We start from the raw sequence: 23,373 nt of genomic DNA on the forward strand, positions 1-23,373 counted from the left end.
TGCAATCTTATAATTGAAAGAAATGATGAGTCACAAAGGTTTTGCCACTATTTATCATATTACTTGAACGTTGGCCTTCTTTACTGTCTGTCTTATGTCTTAAAACAACTTACCTTGTCCTTGGGAACAGCCAGAACAGGTCCTGATGGACACACAGTCAGTGAGATCAAAATTAACAAAGGTTGTGTTAGATATTATCAGTTCCCATCTCTTGGGAGTTTTGATCCCAGCTGACATACACTGGCTTTCCTGTGATTTGGAAAGAAGAAAAAAAAAGACGGGAAGTGAAGTAGACACATGAAATACAATTTGTAATATGTTAATAAAAACAAGAGAATAAAAAGACAAGCTATAGAATGGAAAAAAAAATATTTGCAAATCATGATATGACAAAGGATCACAGTAGAACGCACTATCCACATATTAGAATGATTAAAGAAAATATAGTGATGATACCCAGTGCTGATAACTTCCACATGGCCATAAAAACTATGGAATATGGGTTTGCATTTTCTTATCAAGTTAAACATTCTCTTATCATATGACCTAGCGATTCAACCCCTAGGTATTTATTTACTTTTAAGAAATGAAAATTTACATTCACACAAAAACCTTACAAAAATGATTATAATAGTTCCACTTGTAATCACCAAATCTGGGAACAACTCAAATTTCCTTATACAAATGAATGGATAAACACATTGTGGTACATCCATATAGTGGAATACTACCCGGCAATAATAAGGAATAAAATCCTGCTTCTTGCAACAAGTTAGGTAAATCCTGAAGGCATTTGGGAGTGAAAGAAGCCAGTCTCAAAGGTTGCATACTATCTGATTCCATTTGAAAAGACAAAACTATAGTGACAGACAATAGATCAGAGATCCCCAGGGGTTAGACTTGAGAGTAAGATGTGGCCACAAAGATGAAGCCTGAGACAGTAAGTTGGGTTGAACCAACTGTTCTGTATCTGGATTATGGTGGTGGTGGTAGTGTTTACCCAAATGTATACAGATGTTTAAAATCATAGAATGGTACATCAAAAAAATAGTTTTACTGTATATTAATTTAAAAATTAAAATTAGAAAATCTAAAAAAAAAAAAACCTGCTTCTAGTATTCTCCACAAAATCTCTTCAACAAACTCTGTCTAATTAAGTTGTTAGTGTTTCACTGTTCAACACTTGAAAATAATTGTATGCTGAGAATTACCAGACATTTGTCGAGGGTCTCCACCATGAAAGACAGTGATAGAAAGAAAGAAGAAAAGTAATCCAGTGGAGACAACATCAGTATAGAAATCAGAAGAACATTTAAACATTATCAAAAAAACCGCAGAGAAATAACTATATTATAGCCATGAAGAAGCCCAAAAAGGGATTTTTCAGAAAAAAAAAAAAAGAACAAAAACAGGAGAGCAGAAATAATCAATTCAATAGAAAAGAATTGAGGAAATATCCTTGAAAACAGAATAAAAAGACAGTGGGCAAATCAGAGAGAAAATTAAGAAAAGTAGAAAAAGAACCGAGGAGGTCCAATATCCAAATAAAAATTCTTTCAAAAAAGAAAACAAGAAAAATAAGAGAACAGAATTATCAAAGAAATGACTTAAGAAAGCTACTCAGATGGGAAAGATAGGTTTTCTAAATGGAAAATCTCATCCGTTCCCTAATACAGTGGTTACAACGAAAAACCACACAAGGTACATCATCCTGAAACTACATAATACCAGGAACAAGATTCCAAAAACTTCCAAAGCAGAAAAACTAAAAGGTTACATATAACTGACCAAGAATCAGAATATCTTAAACTACTCAACCTCAAAACTAGAAGCTGGAAGGCAGTGGAGCTTTGCCTTCAAATTGTCAAGGTAAAATGAACTGCAAACTGCTATTCCATAACCAACAACCTAGGAATAAGAGGGTCTCCATTTGTAACTCAAAATATTTACTTCCATAGCCCCCACTTTGTTAAGAAATTTACTATCAGCTATGTTCTAATACAATAAGAAATTAAATCACAAAGGAGGAAAATGTGGGAATCAGGAACAAGAGATCCAATATTAAGGAGACATGCAGGAAAACTCCAAGATGATGGTCAGGAGAAATTTCAGGGTGCATCTGTGACACTCTTCTCCCAAACTGCTGGTGCAAGTATAAACACTTAGGATTGTTGTTTCACATTATTTGCTAAAACTGAATGGATGTCCCATGACTCAGCAATTTTACAATTGTACATGCACACGAACACCAAGAGACATACGGAAGAATGTTCATGAAATCATTACTGGTAATAGCTGAAAACTGGCAATAATCAAATGTCCATCGATAGCAACCGTTGTATAGGGGTGCCTGGGTGGCTCAGTCTCTTGAGCATCTGACTCTCAATTTCAGCTCACATCATGATCCCAGGGTAGTGGGTTCCAGCCTGGTGTTGGGCTCTGTGCTGAATGTGGAGGTTGCTTAAGACTCTCTCTCTCTCTCTCTCTCCCTGTGACCCTCCCCAGCCCTTGCTCTATAAACAAATAAACAAATAAATAAATAAATAAATAACTGTGGTATAGTCATGAAGTGCAATACAACATAACAATTGGAAGTACAAATTATTGAAACATATAAAAACATGAATGGATATCATAGACATAATGTTGTGCCAAAGAAATCAGGTACAAAAGAGTTCCTACTCTATGATTCCATTTATATAAAGATCAAAAACAGATTTCAAATTAACCTATGCCTATAGAAGTCTGAGTAATGGTTTCCCTTTGGCCAGGGAGCTGGGGAATGGGGTTGGGTGGGAGGAGCCATGAAGAGGCTTCAAAGGAACAGATAATGTTCTATTTCTTGATCTGGGTGGTATGTCCATCGCTTTTGCTTTATAAAAATCTATCGAGTTCTTTGCTTGTGATTGGTGCACTTTTCTCTATAAATGTTATGCTTCCATGACACATTTATTTTAAGAAGTGGAACAGATACTAAAGACAAATAGCATACAAGAAGGGAAGGAAGAAAGAAGCTAAAAGAGTATAAGGTCATTTCATTGTTTAGGCAAAGTTTAAGGATGTTGTTGTAATTTAGACTTCATTAAGACAAACAGGCCTATTGAAAATTTAAGGTCGATAACTAAAATAACCAAAACAAAATGAGTAACTTTCAAACAGGCAAACATTAAAAAAAAGATACCCTTCAATGCAAGACAAATCAAGTTTGAAAAGTAGGAAAAAAAAAAAAGAAAACTGACTGCAAAGTGGGAGCACAAAGTAAAATGGTAGAAATAAGTGCAAATATATGGGAGACATCAGCATGTCTAGTAATTGAAACTACTAGAGAAAATGAGATTTTTCCCAGGGAGAGCAAGTGCATTGAGAAGAGAAGGGGCCTTACAACAGAATGTAGAGAAACAGAACAATGAAAGGTCTACATTAAGGAAGACAAATCCGCAAGTGAAAATAGGAAATAACCCCAGAGAAACAGGAGGAAGAATGAAGCCACCCATCAGCATCTGCCTAAATAAGATACATGTTAAACTACTGTCATCTGCTCAAATTAATTACAATAACAATGAGAAGATAACCAAGCTACAGATACTTCCCAAAGTCAGGTGACCATAATTTACATCCAAATCAGGCCACTTTTGAGAGTGAAAGGGGATGCTAATGAAATAGGATGTTAAGAAAACTGACACAAATTAAATACAGTCATACTGGGGAGCACAGTGATAGAAGACATCTCTTGTTCTTCTGTATAAAGCCATCCTCCCTGCAAGCTATTCCACCCACCTCAATATAAAGGTAGTGTTGACCAGGAGGTTACCAACATACACACAAATATACTTACAAGACATAATTTCTTTTAATAAAAAGTGTTTCCCAGAAAGTAGTGTTTGTTTTAGGCTAGGACTCACTGGTAATGGCGTGCCACCAATTAGGTGTGGGTGGAAGGTCTAAGAATAGATAGGCCACAAATCTAAATTCCTAAAGGAATGGCAGGCACAGAAGACAGAAGCTAAAATCAGAGTTCCCCAACCACAGACAGGTCAGTCCTCCTTTTTTCTCTCTTTTTTTTTTCTTTTTAACAACTGACACAGTTTCATGTGACAATAAAGAGATTCCCAAATAAATCTGAGAAATACTGCATTACATAAAGATGTATAGATATTTTCCTCTTTTTGTTTTTAACCCTATAACTTCACAGAGCCCTTTAAGTGTTAATATGGAATATAAATTTCAGGGGATGGGTGTATGGTAAGCAGAATATGATAATTATAATTAACCTAAGAATCTTGCTTTTCCCAGACCCCCTCTTGGAAATAGCCTTGCATGAAAAATACTACAGGAAATACTGGAGTAGGCAATGCTCATTGCCAAAGCTATCTTCCACGTATGATTTAAAGAGTATTTGACCAAGGGTAAGAGGGTATGCTGGTGATCCTAGCTCCACAATACTGGGCATAGATCCTGGGCTATCATTTGACCTCTCAAATTCTCCATCTGTTTACCGGTAAATTCATAAGTTTTAACTAGATCAACTTCTAAGGGATAATTAGATCTAAAGTTCCATGGTTTTATGCTTTGTGTACCTAACCAGGATCTAGATCTCTTCTAGAACAAGCTGTTTAATATCTATTCAGGGACTTTTCTCCTGTACTTTCTTTAAAAACTGAGAGACCCTAGGCTGCATTTCATTCCTGGTGAATCACACCCCAAGGACAGAATTATGTTTTATTATCTCGTGATAAACACCCTTTTGGCATAATTTGTATCTTAGTTTGTATCACTCTCCCCTAAATTATGATGTCTACTTAGTATCAATTAAGAGGCTGTGACATTAATTTACCAGGACAGTTACTGACTCAGCCTGATGGACATTTGTTTTGGCATCTTCTTTAAGGTTATTTCCAAGGAATTTAAGGGCCTTTCATCTACCGGTATCAGAGAATCTACATCTGGGTTCCATCCTCTCTTGAAAATTCTGCAGTCAAAAAAGAAGATTCATCTCTCAAGGTGATAATCCTTTCAGAGAAAAGGAAAAATGGGCAGGTATTTCCCTCCGGAAAATGATGGTTCAAAAAATATTTAATTAACTTCGAGAATTAAACATAAAAAAAATGAAGTTTAAGAAAATCATCTTTTTAATCTTAATATTTTTTTTAAATTTTTTTAACGTTTTATTTATTTTTGAGACAGAGAGAGACAGAGCATGAATGGGGGAGGGTCAGAGAGAGAGGGAGACACAGAATCTGAAGCAGGCTCCAGGCTCTGAGCCATCAGCCCGACGCGGTGCTCGAACTCATGGACCGTGAGATCGTGACCTGAGCTGAAGTCGGACGCTTAACCGACTAAGCCACCCAGGCGCCCCATTAATCTTAATATTTTTATCTATACCTATACAATAGCCTCCAAGAGCTATACTTATTTAAATTTCAATAGGTCAGGGTATTCAGAACCAAAGTAAAGAATTTGTTCTTTCCTTTGTTTCCAGAAGTACAGTAGGTCTCTTTCATCTAGGATTGTTATGACAATGTGATATGAATATACATGTAGCTCTTTCTAGAACTCTCTTAAGAATTTAAGGGGGTCCATTACAGGTGTGAAGCCTACTAAGACGAATGGCAACCCTGGACTTCCCTTAGGGGGAATTACTACTTCTAGTTCTGCATCTGGGAAATTTGTTTTGCCTCATCTACATTCTGGTACCCTGGTCATACAGTGGCAGAGAAGTCATCTGTAGTCTGATATTTATCATGTAGAAACCCATGCTTAGGCAAGTATTAGGGAATCATCTAAGGTACTCTAGTATACTATGCAACATAAATTCATGTTACCTCTTTGGTGAGGAGGGGCACTCTAAAAACAATAAGGACCTGGGGCGCCTGGGTGGCGCAGTCGGTTAAGCATCCGACTTCAGCCAGGTCACGATCTCACAATCCGTGAGTTCGAGCCCCGCGTCAGGCTCTGGGCTGATGGCTCGGAGCCTGGAGCCTGCTTCCGGTTCTGTGTCTCCCTCTCTCTCTGCCCCTCCCCCGTTCATGCTCTGTCTCTCTCTGTCCCAAAAATAAATAAAAAACGTTGAAAAAAAAAATTTAAAAAAAATAAAATAAAATAAAAACAATAAGGACCCTATGAACAAAATGTTTATATTGAAACATGGCAAACTACAATACAAAGAGAAAATGTGAAGTTTTGCTATTCTATAACCTTTGTGAAGTAAAGGTAAATTAATCTAAAATCATTAGGTTTATTACTGAATTGCAGTGAAAATAATGCTAAATTGCAACCAAGTAAGAATTTGGCAAGCTATTCATGGCTTTTAGGATTTATATGGACTCATAACGTTAAAACCTTGTGTACATTTGAATTTCATCATAGATACCACCACTGTTACAAATAAAAAGTTCTTCTAACCTCTACCAATTAAACCCAAGATTCACTAAAGAATACTATTAAAATTACATACCCTGGGTCACTAGGGAACCGAGCATGAACAATTCTGTTTTGATAGACAGTCTAAAACAACTACACTAAGGCACTTACCTTGTGGGCAAAATGACCAAGTAATAAGCTGTCAGTAACTGAAGTATTTGCATCACTTTCCAAGATGTCAATTCCAAAATCTCTGCATGAATAAACTTGGAAGTTTTTCAGGTGAAGATTGCTACTTCTAAAAATCTATAAAATAACAGCATATGTTATGGCAAAGGTCTGAGGCTTGGTTTTTCTTGCAGACTTCCTATAGCTTCTTTAATTATTGATTAAGTATAAATAAGCATGCTATACCACATTTAAGCAGCTTTTGTCTATCAATATCTGTACAGACATCCCAAAGTTGCTGTCAGGTCAGTACTAACTAGTCCCTTTTGGTAACATCCCCTCTGTACTTTTCATTTCTCCTCGTAATAACTGTTACATTAAAAATGTCAGTGTGAATTCTTCACTTATCTAAAATAAACTTGCAATTGTCAAATCACACAAAATTAATGGAGAAAAACAGAGCATCCAAGAACTCAAATACTTACTATTTTCTTCATGGTAGTATATGTTACTATTATTATAAAAAATATAATTATGAAATCAGTAATTCCAAATGACTACAGATTAAAAATGTGCTATGGGCATATATATTTATGACAACTTGGGTGAGTGGGCCCAAATAGGGATTGAATATTAACAAAATTAGTTTGTTAGAGTTGAAAGAATCCCACTAGTTTGGAGGACAGAGCTCTTGGTTTTGACCTACCACTGATATTAACTAACTATATGATCTCAGGCAAGACATTGAACTTTTCCTGGACTTCAATTCAACCATCTTCAAAATCAAGGTGGAGGTCTGGACTAGCAAATTACCTAACACAGCATTTATTTCTTTATTAAATAGCATCATATTTACATTCATACCTTCACGTGGAAGTTTCCTATTAAGGCCAAAGTAGCCTTGATTTATCATAGTATCGTGCTTCTACTTGTCAATCGGTCTTTAAGCTTGAATTTTCATGAAACAAATAGCTTGCATATCCCATTATGTATAAGCCAACAGCTTTTACAAAATGATACATCTTTGAAGACACGAAGGTTTATTTAAACAAAATAAGTATAATCTAAACTGTTAACTTGGTAAGAATTGTGACCTATTTACAAGCATCAGCCCAAGATCTGGCAAATATACTCATATTTAAAAACAGCTAACACCTCACATTAGCTAGAGAACCTGGTGATTTTAAAAGAAAACCAACACACAGTAGCAAAAATCATCTATTTGTTGTGTGAATACACCTTTCAGAAAGTGCTTTCATCTCTCTCTCTCTTCTAAAAGAATCACTTTGCATTTATGAGACATGGTGAGGAAAGGATATTCTTCTCAACTCTTATTTTTAAAAATTTTTTTTTCAACATTTTTTATTTATTTTTGGGACAGAGAGAGACAGAGCATGAACGGGGGAGGGGCAGAGAGAGAGGGAGACACAGAATCGGAAACAGGCTCCAGGCTCCGAGCCATCAGCCCAGAGCCTGACGCGGGGCTCGAACTCACGGACCGTGAGATCGTGACCTGGCTGAAGTCGGACGTTTAACCGACTGCGCCACCCAGGCGCCCCTCAACTCTTATTAACATATATGTTCAAAGGTCACATTGAGTTGGAATCCAGCAATTCTTAGCTGTATGACATTAGTGCTCTCCCTTTCACTCTCCCTCTCTCTCTTTTCCTCTCTCGAGAGTGAGAGGGAGAGGGAGTGAGAGAGAGAGAGAGAGATGGAGGGAGGGAGGGAGGCAGGGAGGGAGAGAGGGAGAGAGGGAGAAAGGGAGAGAGGGAGGGAGAGAGGGAGAGAGAAAGGGATCTCTAGTAATGGCACAGTTCCCCCCAAGGTTATTAAGATCATTAAATGAGAAAATATCAATATCAATGTCATCAAATAAATATGAATCTATGTTTATACACAATTGAAATTTTACCCAATGGAATCTTCTGTTCAAGTATCTGTATACATGACACTTATGTCTAATGACCAGAATATAGTCAGATATACCTAATAACGTAAGTTTACGAAATGTGAACACAATGTATTTTTATTGGATGCAGAAGGTATTTATCAATGTAAAATTTCCAGAGACATCACTGTTAACATTGATCTATCACTATCTACTCCTATTCACTAACAATGGTAAGAATAAGGGCTGCTACTATGTAAACACAAAGATCCAGGCATCCTTATGGGCACCTATTTAACTCTCAACACAAATTTATCCTTTAGGTATGATTGCTCTTTCCACTTTATGAAGAAAAAATAATGGGATTTGCCTAACATCACATAGGTAGGACTTGGCTACTTTCACTGAGCATAATGTTTCCATAAGTTCACTCATGTTGTAGCATATAACAGCACTTCATTTCATTTTTTCTGGCTCAATAATATTCCATTCTACTGATACACCACGCTATATTTATCCATTTGTCCAATGTTGAATATTTGAGTTTTTTTCACCATTTGACTATTATGAATAATGCTGCTGTAGGCATTTGGGTATAAGTCTCTCTGTGGATCTATGTTTTATTTCCCTTATATACCTAGGAGTAGATAGATCATATCATACACATATCTTTATGTGTAACAATTTGAGGAACTGCCATACTGGTTTCTGAAGCATCTAGACCATTTTAAATTCTCATCGACAGTGTGTGAAGGTTCCAGTTTCTCCACATCTTCATCAACACTTGTTATCATTTTGATTCTAGCCATCCCAGTGGGTGTGAAGTGCTATCTCACTGTGGTTTTGACTTACATTTTTCTAATAACTAATTATGTTGAACATCTTTTTACATGCTTTTGACCATATGTATATCTTCTTTGGAGAATTGTCCGTTCAAATATTTTGCTCATTTTTTAATTGGGTTGTCTTTTTACTGTTGAGCTATAGGAGTTCTTAATATATTCCAGATACACAATTCCCTTATCAGATATATCATTTGCAAATATCATCTCCCATTGTATAGGTTGTGCTTTCACTTTTTGATGAGGTCCTTTGAACCACTAAAATGTTTAATTTTGATAAAGTCCAACTTATCCATTTTTCTTTTGTTGCTTGTTTGGGAGTCATACCTAGGAATCTTTAGCTAAACCCAAGATCATGAAGATTTATTCCTTTGTTTTTGTCTAAGATTTTTTTTATACTTTCTGTTCTAACATTGTTTTTGATCCATTATTGAGTCAACTTTTGTAAATAGTATGAGGTAAGGATCCAACTTCATTCTTTTCAGTGTGGCTACCCAGTTGTTCCAGTGCCATTTATTGAGAAGACTATTGTTTCCCCCACTGAATGGTCTTGGCATCCTTGTCAAAAATCAACTGGGTGGATTTATTTCTGGGCTCTCAATTCTATTCCATTTATCCATATTTCTCTTTGTGCCCATACCACACTGTCTTGATTACTATTACCTTATAGTAATTTTTTATATAAGAAGTGTAAATCTCTCTTATTTTTTTGCAGGATTGTTTTGGTGGGAATCACTTTTTAAATTCCCTATCATGTTAATTTTACTTTATTCTCCTCATAAAAGTGAAATTACAAAAGCATTCACATTGTTTGAACTTTTTAATTAATTCAATTTGAGTGCACAAGAGTTTCATCTTTAAGGATATGGGTGTTTTTGTTTCTTTGTTTTTTTGTTTTTTGTTTTTATGGGTTTAGCATTTCTGACTGCAGAATTTGAGAAAACTGACTTTCATGATCACCTTCTAATATTCTCATTTTATTAGGTTATTTCCTTTAAAATAAGGCTATGCAAGGGCATGGAGATATTGCATAACTCTCTTCAAGTCATGAATTGCTTCTCTGTGTAAGAGGCCACTCAATCAATGTTTCCACTGGGTTTGTCACCCCTTTACTCATGATGTTTATGGGAACAAAGTACTGTATAAATTCAAGAAGAACAAAACACTAAAGGCAGTTGGGATTCTTCCTGTTAGCTACCCTAATTACACATTTTTGGGCTTTCCCCATCCACAGTTGTCTTCCTCTTGTTGGATATGTGAAATTAATGTCTAACTTTCTTAATGTAACTTAACTATATGTTTTTATTCTATTTCCTGAGTGCCCTGTAAACATATTGCTTCATCTACGTATTTTAGGCTCCAGATTGCTAAATGACAGAGATCAAGTGTATATAATTTTCTTTGTGTAGCACCAAATGGTGACCCTGGCTAATTTTACAAGTTGCTGCTAAGAGTGAGCATCCAAAGCTTCCTTACCAGAAATTATTGAAGTAATGAAAAGTGAATGATTGAACACAAACTTTTTCCCTTTTGAATAAAATAGAAGAAAATGTGGCTCATTGATAAAAATAAGAATGACACTTTGAGCAGGAATTTTCATGTTCCAGGGATGAACAGTACTTTTTTAAGACTGAAGCATGCATTACTCAAGATATTAAGGTACCAAATGCACAACATTTGGGGTCTGAATTCTGCAGCTGGTGGTGCTGTGTGACGTTTGGGGAATCCTTTTACTTTCTGAGCCTTAATTTTTATCTCTAAATAGGCATGGGAGATAAGAAACAGATGACCTCTATGATCTCTCCTGCTTGTAAATCTCTATCACTACAATTCTATTGTTCTCTAGTAGAGCTGCTGAAAAGTCACTGTAGAGGAAATGACTTGACCCTGGTTTCCTGAGTAGGAATTCGTTCATTCAACAACTTTTCCACACATCTATGATGCTGTTTGTCCCATACAACTATGATAATATTGCAGTGGCTCCCATACTATCCCCATTTAAATAGAGATGCATAATAAATCACCATGAGAAAACAAATGACAATTTAATAAAAAACTAACACAGCTTACCTGGGCACCACCTGCACTTCCCCAAACCGTGAAGTTTTGGAACACGGTGAGGCCCTTGCCATTATCCCAAGGTGGCTGAAATTGAGGGTATACAAAGAGGCCACACCTCGAAAGCAAAACAAAGAGTGAAAATCAGCCACTTTCCATGTTTCAAATGTCCCACTTTTTCACATTGGAAAATATAAAATGAAGGTGATGAGTAAGGACAGTAGAGATAACATCCTTGACCCCTTGTCCAGTCCAGCATTGCCCATCCCTCAGTCTTTCCTCTCTGTTACCCTCTATCACCTGCTCTTGAATCTCAGCAGATGAAGACTGCCACCATCCCAGTCTGTTCTCCCAGTCTCTCTCTAGGTTCACCCTTCCTAGGGGTGTGGATACCTGTGCCTTGCCCATCAGAACATTCTAGAAAGTGAACACCAGAACCGTTCTCCCTCAAACTTTTGTTCTTCTCCTTGAAATGTCCTACTTTCACAGTATTCTGGGTACCTTCTTTGCTCACACTACAGGGCTTCTGACAGCTCCTTGGTAAAACGTCATAATCTTCATGATAAATTCATGGCATATGTGCTAATCCTATCTTCAGCTGGCCCTTCAACATAACACAGCAATTGTTCTTAATCCTTATTCCACTCATCTATCACTATCCATCATAGCAGTATTCCTATACTATTATCATTGTAATTATTTATAGCTATCAATTTTTGAGTTCCTACTATATTCCAGGTGTTCTCTTATGTACATTATATGAGTCATCTCTAAAGATCACATCAAACTTTCAGTGTAGATCTGAAATTTTATAAATGAGGGACCTGACTCTTAAATAAACAACAACAACCAAGCCAGTTTTCTAGGAGTAAAGACAAAATTTGAAGTAGGGCCTGACTTTGAAGTCTGAATTTTTCCCATGTTTCCAACATACTTCCCAGATCTTGCTCTTAGCAGAAGACCTTACTTCCATGTACCAAAGATATTGAACAAGTCCCCTTCCCTATTAATGGGTACATGTCACAGGCAAAGAGCCTCTTCCCAAAGGCTCCTCACCCCACTGGGCTCCTGAGACCAGTCACTCCTGCTTCCTGGTTGCTCCTAATCACTTGGAACTTTAACTTCTCTACTAAATTCTCCTCTGGACACAAAAGATGCACTCTTTCCTGCTGCCCTCTCAAGTGACTTCCCTGTCACCTTCCTTCCCTTCAATACCAAACTTTTATGATCCCAAATGCATACAAAGGCACGTCCATCAAATCTTACATGCATGCCCCAGATTACACCCTCTCTGAGAGCATTGTACAAAAAAAAATGTTCAATTATTACCCTTACATCAAAATTACAGATGAATTTCCCCAAGGTTACCTTGTACAAGAATGTGCAATATTCTGAGTGAAGGAGAGAAGTGGAGATTGTGATGCTTGGCTGGTCACAAGATGAAAAAAGTAGCCCAAACCAGCAACATACACCCTGTTTCCCTACAGAAATTAAGGATAGTTAAATAATAGTTATTCCAGATACAATGAAGTTGCCAGAGAGAAAGACTCTTCTATGTGAATATTCTGCTTTTTTATTTACTTTCTGTTGAGGTATATTCATACTTCCATTTACTCTTCACACACCGCCATCTTTCCCCCAACCCTGCCTCACCTCAGGGATCAGAAATACTCTCATTTTTCTTCCCCCACACAGCTCAGCTCAACTGTAATTTGCCAACCTTAATATGTGATATCTCATGTTAAAATGTTCTTGTAATCTTCCATACAGGGAATCTTACTTTGTCATCAATCCAAGCCCTCCTCTTTGGTGTACGCAACAGTATATAGGGGCAAAGGCGTACCTTAAAGCCAAGTCTACACAAAGCATCCTCTCCAATCCTTTGAACAAATCAAAGATTTGGCTATGGGATGAAGGCCAGTGATTGTACTAACTATGCCTTAGTTCTGAGACATGGTGTCTGAGCTCAAACACATCTTGAATCTCCTCAGTGTACTTTACATTCACTAGATTAATCACCTTAATATTTCTTTGTTTTAATTTTTTTTATTATTATTATTTATTCTTGAGAGACAGAGCATGAGCGAGGGAGGGGCACAGCGAGAGAGGGACACAGAATCTGAAGCAGACTCCAGGCTCCGAGCTGTCAGCACAGAGCACGATGTGGGGCTCAGACTCACAAGCTGTGAGCTCATGACCTAAACCAAAGTCAGACGCTCAACCAACTGAGCCACCCGGGTGCCCCAACCTTAATATTTCCTTATACGATTTCCTATCTAAATAATTTGATGTATTTTATATGTTCATATAAAACTTAAATTCTCCATTAGACCATATGAGTTTTGGGCTATAATTCTGATCAAATTGAACACAATGGATTATCTTTCCAAACTCGATAATGTACCTACAATTTAATCATCACTGTGTAATATAATTTAAGAGGGAGTAGAAAACTAACTCCCTGGGGCGCCTGGGTGGCACAGTCGGTTAAGCGTCCGACTTCAGCCAGGTCACGATCTCGCGGTCCGTGAGTTCGAGCCCCGCGTCAGGCTCTGGGCTGATGGCTCAGAGCCTGGAGCCTGTTTCCGCTTCTGTGTCTCCCTCTCTCTCTGCCCCTCCCCCGTTCATGCTCTGTCTCTCTCTGTCCCAAAAATAAATAAAAAACGTTGAAAAAAAAAATTTAAAAAAAAAAAAAAAAAGAAAACTAACTCCCTGAAGAGTTTATTATTGTACACAAAGGTCTTTTGGTTGGCCTACCTAATGTTCACAAAAATGGTTACTTTGTTTCCAACATTTTGTTTATTTTATTATAATTTTTTAGAGACAGTAAATACACATGCAAGCAAGGGAGAGGAGCAGAGGAAGAGAGAGGGACAGAAAGAGAGGGGGAGGGGGAGAGAGAGAGAGAGAGACAGAGACAGAGAAAGCGTGTGTGTCTTCAGCAGGTCCCATGCTCAGCTCCGAGCCTCACACAGGGCTCGATCCCACAACCCCTTGGGATCATGACCTGAGCGGAAATCAAGAGTCAGAGGCTCAACTGACTAAGCCACCCAGGAGCCTTTATTTCCAATGTCTTAAAATCGGGAGACTTGATATAAAAATTCAGACTTTCAGTTTTTTAATAATACTGAGCCCAAATTCCTATGGGATAGCCAGGGACCAGCTGAAGCTAAGAAGTGCCCACCTTCTTGGATTATGGCTATTTTTGCATAGGCCACACCCTTTCTGCTTCACTTATATATGATTCTAGCCCAGCCCCTATGGATATCTGAATTTGCAACCTCTAATGTCAGGCAGTAAAGTAAATAGTATGTTGGCTATTCTTTGTTTCAGTAGGAGGGAAGAAGGGCCAATAGACCAAGCTGCTGGACTACCTGCTATGCAATTCTGTGCACGTTTTCTCTCAGCCAGAGAGGCTGGTCTGAGGCCAAGATGCTCATGTCTACCTATAGAACAGAACTCAAGAAACAGGCTCCTCAGCCAGCCTCAGGTCTACAGGGACAAAGGAAGCTACAGAGACTTCCACACAGTTTATCCCTGATCACTTGGGGGCATGACATGGCCTAGCTGGTAAGACTGTGAGAAAGCTGGAGTGTCCCTTCTGTGAGCAACTCATTTCCTGGGAGAATGTGCTACAGGACTAGGACAGCATCAGGTCATAGAAGAGAGAATGTAAAGCAAAAGGGATTGTGATGCTGTGGCACCCAACAAGGCATTAAATGTCTTTCTATAAAACAATACGTCAGTGCCACAGTTACCTATATATAGGGCTTGGTGGGACTGTCCTGTGAATGTCTCGTTAAAACAGTTTTTTAAACTTTAGTGTGCATGCAACATAGAGTTGTAACAACATTTAGCAAACAAAAACACTGAAGCCCAGTGAGATTTAAATTTCAGATTGAAAACACTATTTTTTAATATGAGTATATCTCAAATATTGTATAGGATATACTTTACTAAAAATGTATTAGTTATATATTAGTTGTGATGCTGTGGCACCCAACAAGGCATTAAATGTCTTTCTATAAAACAATACGTCAGTGCCACAGTTACCTATATATAGGGCTTGGTGGGACTGTCCTGTGAATGTCTCGTTAAAACAGTTTTTTAAACTTTAGTGTGCATGCAACATAGAGTTGTAACAACATTTAGCAAACAAAAACACTGAAGCCCAGTGAGATTTAAATTTCAGATTGAAAACACTATTTTTTAATATGAGTATATCTCAAATATTGTATAGGATATACTTTACTAAAAATGTATTAGTTATATTTCAAAGATTTAAATTTATCCACGTATGCTGTGTTTTGTCTGGAAACCCTAACCTGGGGCATATGATATACAGATTTTTAGGCCCCACCTCTAGATATTCAGACTTAACAGGTGCTGAAGGTTATGGTGAAGGGTTGGAGGACAGTATTCTGTACTTTTGAGCACCATAGGTGGTTCCAATATCGTTGATCTTTTGAGCCCACTTTGACAACTACTTCTCTGGAGGTGAATGAGATACTAACACTATACTGTTTAGTCATCAAGGGCTCCAGGAGATGTTCAAAGACAGGAGAGACACTGGAAAGAATGAACTTCCTGGTGACTTTCCCATGAGCTGCCTTAACAGCCCACTGCACATGGAAGCCATGGTAGAAAACTGAAGGAGGATAGAGACCTAGACAATTAGGTTGGGAATCTGTTACCAGATCCCCACAAAAAGATGATCTAACTCAGTACAAGTTATATTTATTTTCAATTTTTCTTTTCCTTAGAAATAATTACCTTTTTCCTAACTTAGAACCAAGTGTGATAATAATACTCATAGTAAAGATTTCTAAAGAAGATGCTATTGTCCAGGTACCAGATTTTAGAGTCTCCTTTACTTTCACAATTCTGAATTATGTATTATTATTACAGTTTCACATACAAATCAAAGCCAAACTGAGATACCACCTCACACCAGTCACAGTGGCTAAAATGAACAAATCAAGAAACTATAGATGCTAGCGAGGATGTGGAGAAACGAAAACCCTCTTGCACTGTTGGTGGGAATGCAAACTGGTGAAGCTACTCTGAAAAACAGTGTGGATGTTCCTCAAAAAACTGAAAATAGAACTACGCTATGACCCAGGAATAGCACTACTAGGAATTAACCCAAGGGATACAGGAGCGCTAATGCACCAGGGCACATGTACCCCAATGTTTATACCAGTGCTTTCAACAATACCCAAATTATGGAAAGAGTCTAAATGTCCATTCACTGATGAATGGATAAAGAATATTTATATATAAAATGGAATACTACTTGACAGTGAGAAAGAATGAAATTATGCCATTTACAGCAACGTGGGTGGAACTGGAGGGTATCACGCTAAATGAAATTAGTCAGTCAGAGAAAGACAGATATCATATGTTTTCACTCATATGTGGATCTTGAGAAACTTAACAGAAGACCATGGGGAAAGGGAAGGTGGGAAAAAATGTTACAAACAGAGAGAGGGAGGCAAACCTTAAGAGATTCTTCAATGCAGAAAACAAACTGAGGGTTAATGGGGGTGGTGTAGAAGAGGGGAAAATGGGTGCTAGGCATGGAGGAAGGAACTTGTTGGGATGAGCACTGGGTGTTGTATGTAAGGCAATCTGATAATAAATTATATTAAAATAATGAATTAATAAATTAAATAAAATGCTACACTTTTACCCTAAAAAAATTATTACAATTTCACAAAGAAATTGAATCTTGTAGATGTTGAGTAACTTCCTCAAAGTCACAGAGCTAATAACTCAGAGCCAACTCAATTCACGTCCAAACCTGGAAGTGTCAGAGATTGTAGGCTAAAGGAGAGAAATAAAGGCAAGACCCAGAATCAGGATGCCAAACAATGGGGCACAAGTGAAGAAATGTAAACAGTAGGGTGCAATGCAAAGTCATGTCACCAGGTCAAGGGCAGAACCAAAAGGAAGTCCATAGGCCTTCCCAATAGTGGATAAAATATACTGAGCAACATTCTTTGCAGAAGTCAATGTATCATGGACATTCTAGTGGGAGACATTCTAGAGAAAAATTAATTAAGTGTCCATGTAAACCAGCTCCTTGAAAGATGCATCTGTGGTCATGAGAAAAGAGTAACTTAACCTTTCAGATACCAGGTAAAATCTGTTGGACAAGACTGGAGTATTGTTTGATATTGCTACATAAATATAGATTTCCTAAAAATTGGACATCATTTTTCAGTTCAGACTTAACTAAGAGTTGTTCTGTTCACACCAAAATTCCAGACAGTATAAAATCCCTACCATTCCTAGCAAATGGAAAAACGGCATGCTCAGTTCAGAGGGCACAGAGAGTCGCATGGGTGAGGATGTGAGCTAATTCCCAGTAGTCAACAGGAAAAGACATTTTGAAGAGTATGTTTAAGGAAGATGAGGGGTCTTAAACTCCAGCATTATGGGGTTGAGCATTATCAAGACATCGACATAAAGTTAATGAGGACTGTCTACTGACATAGTTGTTTTGAACAACAGAAGAAAAAATTGAGATTTGGGGAGTATATTCCCGTGATTCATCACTTATATACAACACCCAGTGCTCATCCCAACAAGTGCCCTCCTCAATACCCATAACTCAAGCTTTGCACAGTGGCAGTATTGTACCCAATGAGGTTTATCCGAGGCGTGATTATTGCTAATTGAAAACCCAGTGCCCATAACTCATTTTCCCAACCCCCACCACCACCCACCCTCATCAACCCTCAGTTTGTACTCTGTCTCTTCTTGTTTGCCTCCCTCTCTGTTTTTAACTTACTTTTCCTTCCCTTCCCCTCTGATCTTCTGTTAAGTTTCTCAAATTCCACATGAGTGAAAACATATGATATCCGTCTTTTTCTGACTGACTTATTTCACTTAGCATAACACCCTCCAATTCCAACCACGTTGTGGCAAATGGCAAGATTTCGTTCTTTTTCATTGCTGAATAGTATTCCTGTGTGTGTGTGTGTGTGTGTGTGTGTGTGTGTTTATATCACATCTTCTTTACCCATTCATCTATCAATGGACACTTGGGCTCTTTCCATAATTTGGCAATTGTTGATAGCACTGCCATAAACATTGGGGTACATGTGCCCCTATAAATCAGCACTTCTGTATCCTTTGCATAAATTCCTAGTAGTGCTATTGCTGGGCCACAGGGTGATTCTATTTTAATTTTTTGAGGAACCACCAAACTGTTTTCCAGAGTGGCTGCACGAGTTTGCATTCCCAATAATGCAAGAGGGCTCCCCTTTCTCCATATCCTCACCAACATCTGTTGTTGCCTGAGTCGTTAATTTTAGCTACTCTGACAGGTGTGAATATCTCAGTGTGGTTTTGTGTCTTCCTGATGATAAGTGATGTTCAGCATGTTTTCATGTGTCTGTTAGCCATCTGGATGTCTTCTTTGGAAACGTGTCTATTCATGTCTTCTGCCCATTTCTTCACTGGATTGTTTATTTTTTGAGTGTTGAACTTGGTAAGTTCTTCATAGATTTTTGACACTAACCCTTTATCTGATATGTCATTTGTAAATATCTTCCATACTGTATACACTGTATGTTAGCTAACTTGACAATACATTATCAAAAAAACAAAAGAAAGAAAAGATTGAGATTGTCAGCAATGTCTATGGAACACTAACGCATGTCATGATGAATAATGATGTTAGGACAGGACACAAAAAAGTGTTAGAACTGAAGGAGGAAGTTCTGGCCTGCTCAGGGGCAGAGCTCTCTGTCACAGCCTTTCATACAGCTTAAGGAGTTTTACTCCATTGTGGGCACAGGAGGACCAACAATAGAGACTCCAAGGACACTCTTTTACTTGTAGCTGTTCTCTATCCTTAGGTTGAGTAAACTCATTTCAGCCCATAGCTTCAGTCATTCTAGACTAATACTTTATTGACTTCATTTCCTAAATGAAAGAAGTTTAGGTATTATTAAAGGTAGCTCTCTGAACCTGAGTAGTCAACTGGCAGTCATTAAAAGCAGTACTCTCTACAGAAGGGGACTTTCAAGAGTCTTGTCCTCTAGGTGTGCTACATGTTCCACTAGGAAGCTACATACACACACACACACACACACACACACACACACACACACACACCCCACAACCAAGTAAAGTCAACATGCAGGAAAACTCAAACAAGTTGTTTTAAAATCAGCAATCCTCAACTTCTGCCTCATGTGAGAAGAGGAACCAATGCCCCAGTGCCCTAATCCCTGGAGGACTTCTGCCTCCTGGGAAGCATAAGTGAGGACCAGAGTCCTCTGAAAGTTCCATTGACACTGGAAGCCTGACCAGTAGGCATCAGCAAGGACCTGATCGAGGAGCCAGCACATGCTGACACAACCACAATGCTGTTTCCTTAACTTCAGCTTGTTATTCACTGTGTGCCTGAAGGCTCTTTCATCCTGGGTATTTGTAATTAGCCAGCCGTTCCTCATTTTTAACTCAGTTACATACACACTGTTTTCTTTCTTTGTGGACTAGTGGCCTCTTTTCTCCTGTACTTCATTATTTAGGATTCTGAGCATTTCTCCAATTTCCTGAGGCCATTTAAAATTCTAATCACATGTCTCATCTACCACACGGAACTTGGCACAAGTGACTTTTGGACATGATGGAATATGAAGTTGAATTACTATTTTAGATGGTAACATGACTTAAGGAAACCTGGGCCTTCCCTAAGACTCCAATCATCTTGGGGTGGCATAGTCCAGGAATGCTGCTGTACAGAGCACAGCCTCTCATGACAAAGAATTATAGCACCTGAGGGGTTCCTGGGTGGCTCAGTCAGTTAAGCATCTGACTGTTGATTTCATAGGATCAAGCCCCATATCAGGCTCTGCAATGACAACATGGAGCCTTCTTGGAATTCTCTATCTCTCTGTCCCTCCCCTGCTCACCCACTATCTCAAAATAAATACATGCATATATACATACATAAATATATAAATAAACTTTACAAAAAAAAAAAAGAATTATAGCACCCAAAATACTAATACTACCATGACTGAGAAACCTGATCTAGACTAGCACTAGGTGTTGTTGAAATAACCCACTCTCCAGTAGCACATCTCCAAATTTTGGTGGAAAGACCAACATTTATATCTTTTTAAACATGCAAATCTGGCATTAGGCATTTCCAAAAAGAACACTTACTAGCATCAAATCCAGCTATCTCAATTCTTTCCTCTTGCTAGCAAACAGGACAAGTGCTCATGATTCTCAACTTCAGAAAGAACAACTGTGGCTGGGTTGGCAAATACAAGTGCCCAGTATATCTCTTCAGCCCTCACAGAAACACAAGGAAGTAACATGGTTACTGACTGTTACGATTACACGAACAGAACCTTCCTCGGGGAAGTACATGTGAAGTTCCACCTTCCACACAGCCCGCATTGTGGGCTATGTCTCTAGCACACGTACGAGCCATGGGAAAGCCCATGAATATATAAGCACTAAGAATTAGAGAATGGGAGCTTCTTAAACCCCACTTTTTCTGCAAGTATATAAACAATGAGAAAGGTACATCTCACTTGGACGTGCACCTCTATATCATTACCAATGAAATGCTCATTCATTACCAAGACTCTCCCAGGAGGGAAAAGATTCAAATATTTCAAGAATATATTCCAAGAATTACATCCATATTCATCACCTTTGCCAGACAGGTGCTCAGAGAGTACGTATTTTGAACGAACGAATAGATTTGTAGAATCACCTGCCCTACTGTCATTAGCATTTATGGAACATCTGGGTGAACACATACATAAATATAAATGCTTTCCAAGTGCATTTTTAGTTGGGCAGAATATTGTAACTTTGGTCTTCTGTTAGCTGGTAAGGCTCACTTTTCTCATAAAAGAAGCACTTGAACAGTCAGATCACATTACTTCCCAGCCCTTTTTACTCTCCATTCCAATTGGGTATGCTACAAATGATTCATGAGGAAAAACCACATATTTATGCAGGCAGCCGGCGGCTTGTGGGGAAGGGTTTAAGGCAAGCAGGGAATTTTGTGTGGAAATCAATTCTTTGCGGAAGTCAATGTATTATGGACATTCAAGCAAGAGAAATTCCAGAGAGAAATTAACTGCCCAAGTAAGCCAGCTCCTTGAGGTGTGCATCTATAATCACTAGGAAAAAAAAGTGAGTTAACCCTTCAGGCAGCTCTTAAATATACATTAGCTATTGAGTGGGGAGAGCTAGAGAACTGAAATTGGCCTTTAAACACAGAATTCCTTACAAAATTGATTCACAAACCAGAACAAATTCCCCTCAAATTAAATGGATGTTTCCAAAGGGCTTGTCTCCAGGGTTTTTCCACGGACTATCCTAAACAGGAGTCTGGTCATGGGAAATTTCCAGTGCCTACATAAACATGGGATACTCTAGCGCTCTGAAGGTGAACAGTCCCTGGATATTTGAGAGCAAAGACTTTCAGCCTGAGGTTGACATAGGTTATGTCTACTGAAAAGATAGAGTGATGGAGCCTCTGGACAGATAATGAAATCCCCATAAATGGAGTCACAGACTTAGATGCTAGACGGTCAAGGGAAGATATCCTGAAAATGGAATGCTCTAAATGCCACAGGTGAAGCGTGGAAGAACCACCACCAATCTGTTTTGAAAAGCATGGCAAAGGCCTACATAAGGAGTATTCAGAGGAATACATACCACAAGTGCCTCAGATACTCAAACAGGAATAGCATGCTTGAATATCCTATCACTAGCAACAAGACACAAAGCTCAGGTTTTGCTTCACAGAGAAACTGTCCCGGGCTTGGCTCAGCTGCAGCCTGGGCAGGGAGGCAGGCACGCCACTTGTGGGTATTAAAGCTAAAAAGAAATATCACACTTGAAATCCCCTCGTCCTATGCAGGGTTGAAGACAAGTGAGCTGTTGGGTTGGCTGACTGGAAGCCAAGGTGAATTCTGTGCACTATGGCAAAGCATTTGGTCCTAGGTTCTGGGTCAGGGGAAACTGGAATCATGTGTAACCATAAATCACTGCAGACATTTAAGGACCAACTGTTTCTTCCCTGCCTGCCCACCAGGCCAGAGACTTTGAGGTCAGTCTCCTGTATATGAGAGGAAGGGTTTAGGCTATCACCATTGGTTGTCCAGCCACTAGGATTAAGTCACTTTCTTCAAGTCCAAATAAGGGCTTCAATACAGTTAATAGTTTGCCCCAATGTCAACTTCCTGGTTTTGATATTGCTATGTTGATGGTTGATATCGTGACGGTTATGGTATGGTATCTGAGGGATATGGCAATGGTTATGGTTATGGTATCACTGGGGAAAGCTGGGGAAGGGTCCAGAGAAACTCTTGGTTATGTTTTTGCAACTTCTTCTAAGGTAAAACTATTTCAGAATTAAAAGCTTAAGGAAACAAAAATGAAAAATCCAAATAAATCACACAAATACAATGACTTTTAAAAAAATATTTTACCAGGGGCACCTGGGTAGCTCAGCGGGTTAAGCATCTGACTTTTGATTTTGGCTCAGGTCATGACCTCACTCCTCATGAGCTCGGACCCTGCATCAGGCTGTCAGTGCAGAGCCTGCTTGGGATTCTCTCTCTCTCTCTCTCTCTCTCTCTCTCTCTCTCTCTCTCTTCTCTCTCTCCTCTCTCTGCCCCTCCCCCACTTGCACGTGCATGCTCTCTTTCTCTCTTTCTCTCTCTCCCAAAATAAATAAATAAACATTAAAAAAATATATATTTTTGCCAAACCACAAGAACACTTAAAAACAAAGCAGGAGAAAAGGAAACAAAAACTAAGCACACACAAAACTTGACTACACTCCCTTTAGGGGTAGTCTGGCTCTAAAATACTCACATAATAAGACACAGAAGCCACCACCTATGTAACAGTTCCTCAGAGTACAGGAATGTCTCTGTCCTGAATACCAGAACAACACTACAAGGCAGCAGGTTTTTCTACAACATCTCTACCTATTGCACGTATTACACACTTACACACACACACACACACACACACATACACACACACACACATTATTAT

At 38.5% G+C, this 23,373-nt stretch overlaps 1 protein-coding gene and 1 pseudogene across 2 annotated transcripts in view; one reads left to right on the top strand and one right to left on the bottom strand.

The window, feature by feature from the left end:
* Window positions 1–23,373, bottom strand: part of PKHD1 (PKHD1 ciliary IPT domain containing fibrocystin/polyductin) — a 473,171-nt gene that overhangs the window by 254,841 nt on the left and 194,957 nt on the right. For both annotated transcript variants that reach the window (XR_009263031.1, XM_058734233.1), the window contains exons 43-46: window positions 12,688–12,800; window positions 11,332–11,437; window positions 6,532–6,666; window positions 114–249 (exon numbers count right to left, since the gene is read on the bottom strand). Coding sequence is in view for 1 of the 2 variants with exons in the window: in XM_058734233.1 (XP_058590216.1) it covers window positions 114–249; window positions 6,532–6,666; window positions 11,332–11,437; window positions 12,688–12,800 (490 nt within the window). In the remaining variant the exon portion in view is untranslated. The remainder of the gene's footprint in view (window positions 1–113; window positions 250–6,531; window positions 6,667–11,331; window positions 11,438–12,687; window positions 12,801–23,373) is intronic.
* Window positions 17,939–18,010, top strand: LOC131515654 (U4 spliceosomal RNA; annotated as a pseudogene).

The sequence above is a fragment of the Neofelis nebulosa genome, chromosome 6 (genome assembly GCF_028018385.1).
Source record: "Neofelis nebulosa isolate mNeoNeb1 chromosome 6, mNeoNeb1.pri, whole genome shotgun sequence".
In the NCBI taxonomy this organism is placed as follows: Eukaryota; Metazoa; Chordata; class Mammalia; order Carnivora; family Felidae; genus Neofelis; species Neofelis nebulosa.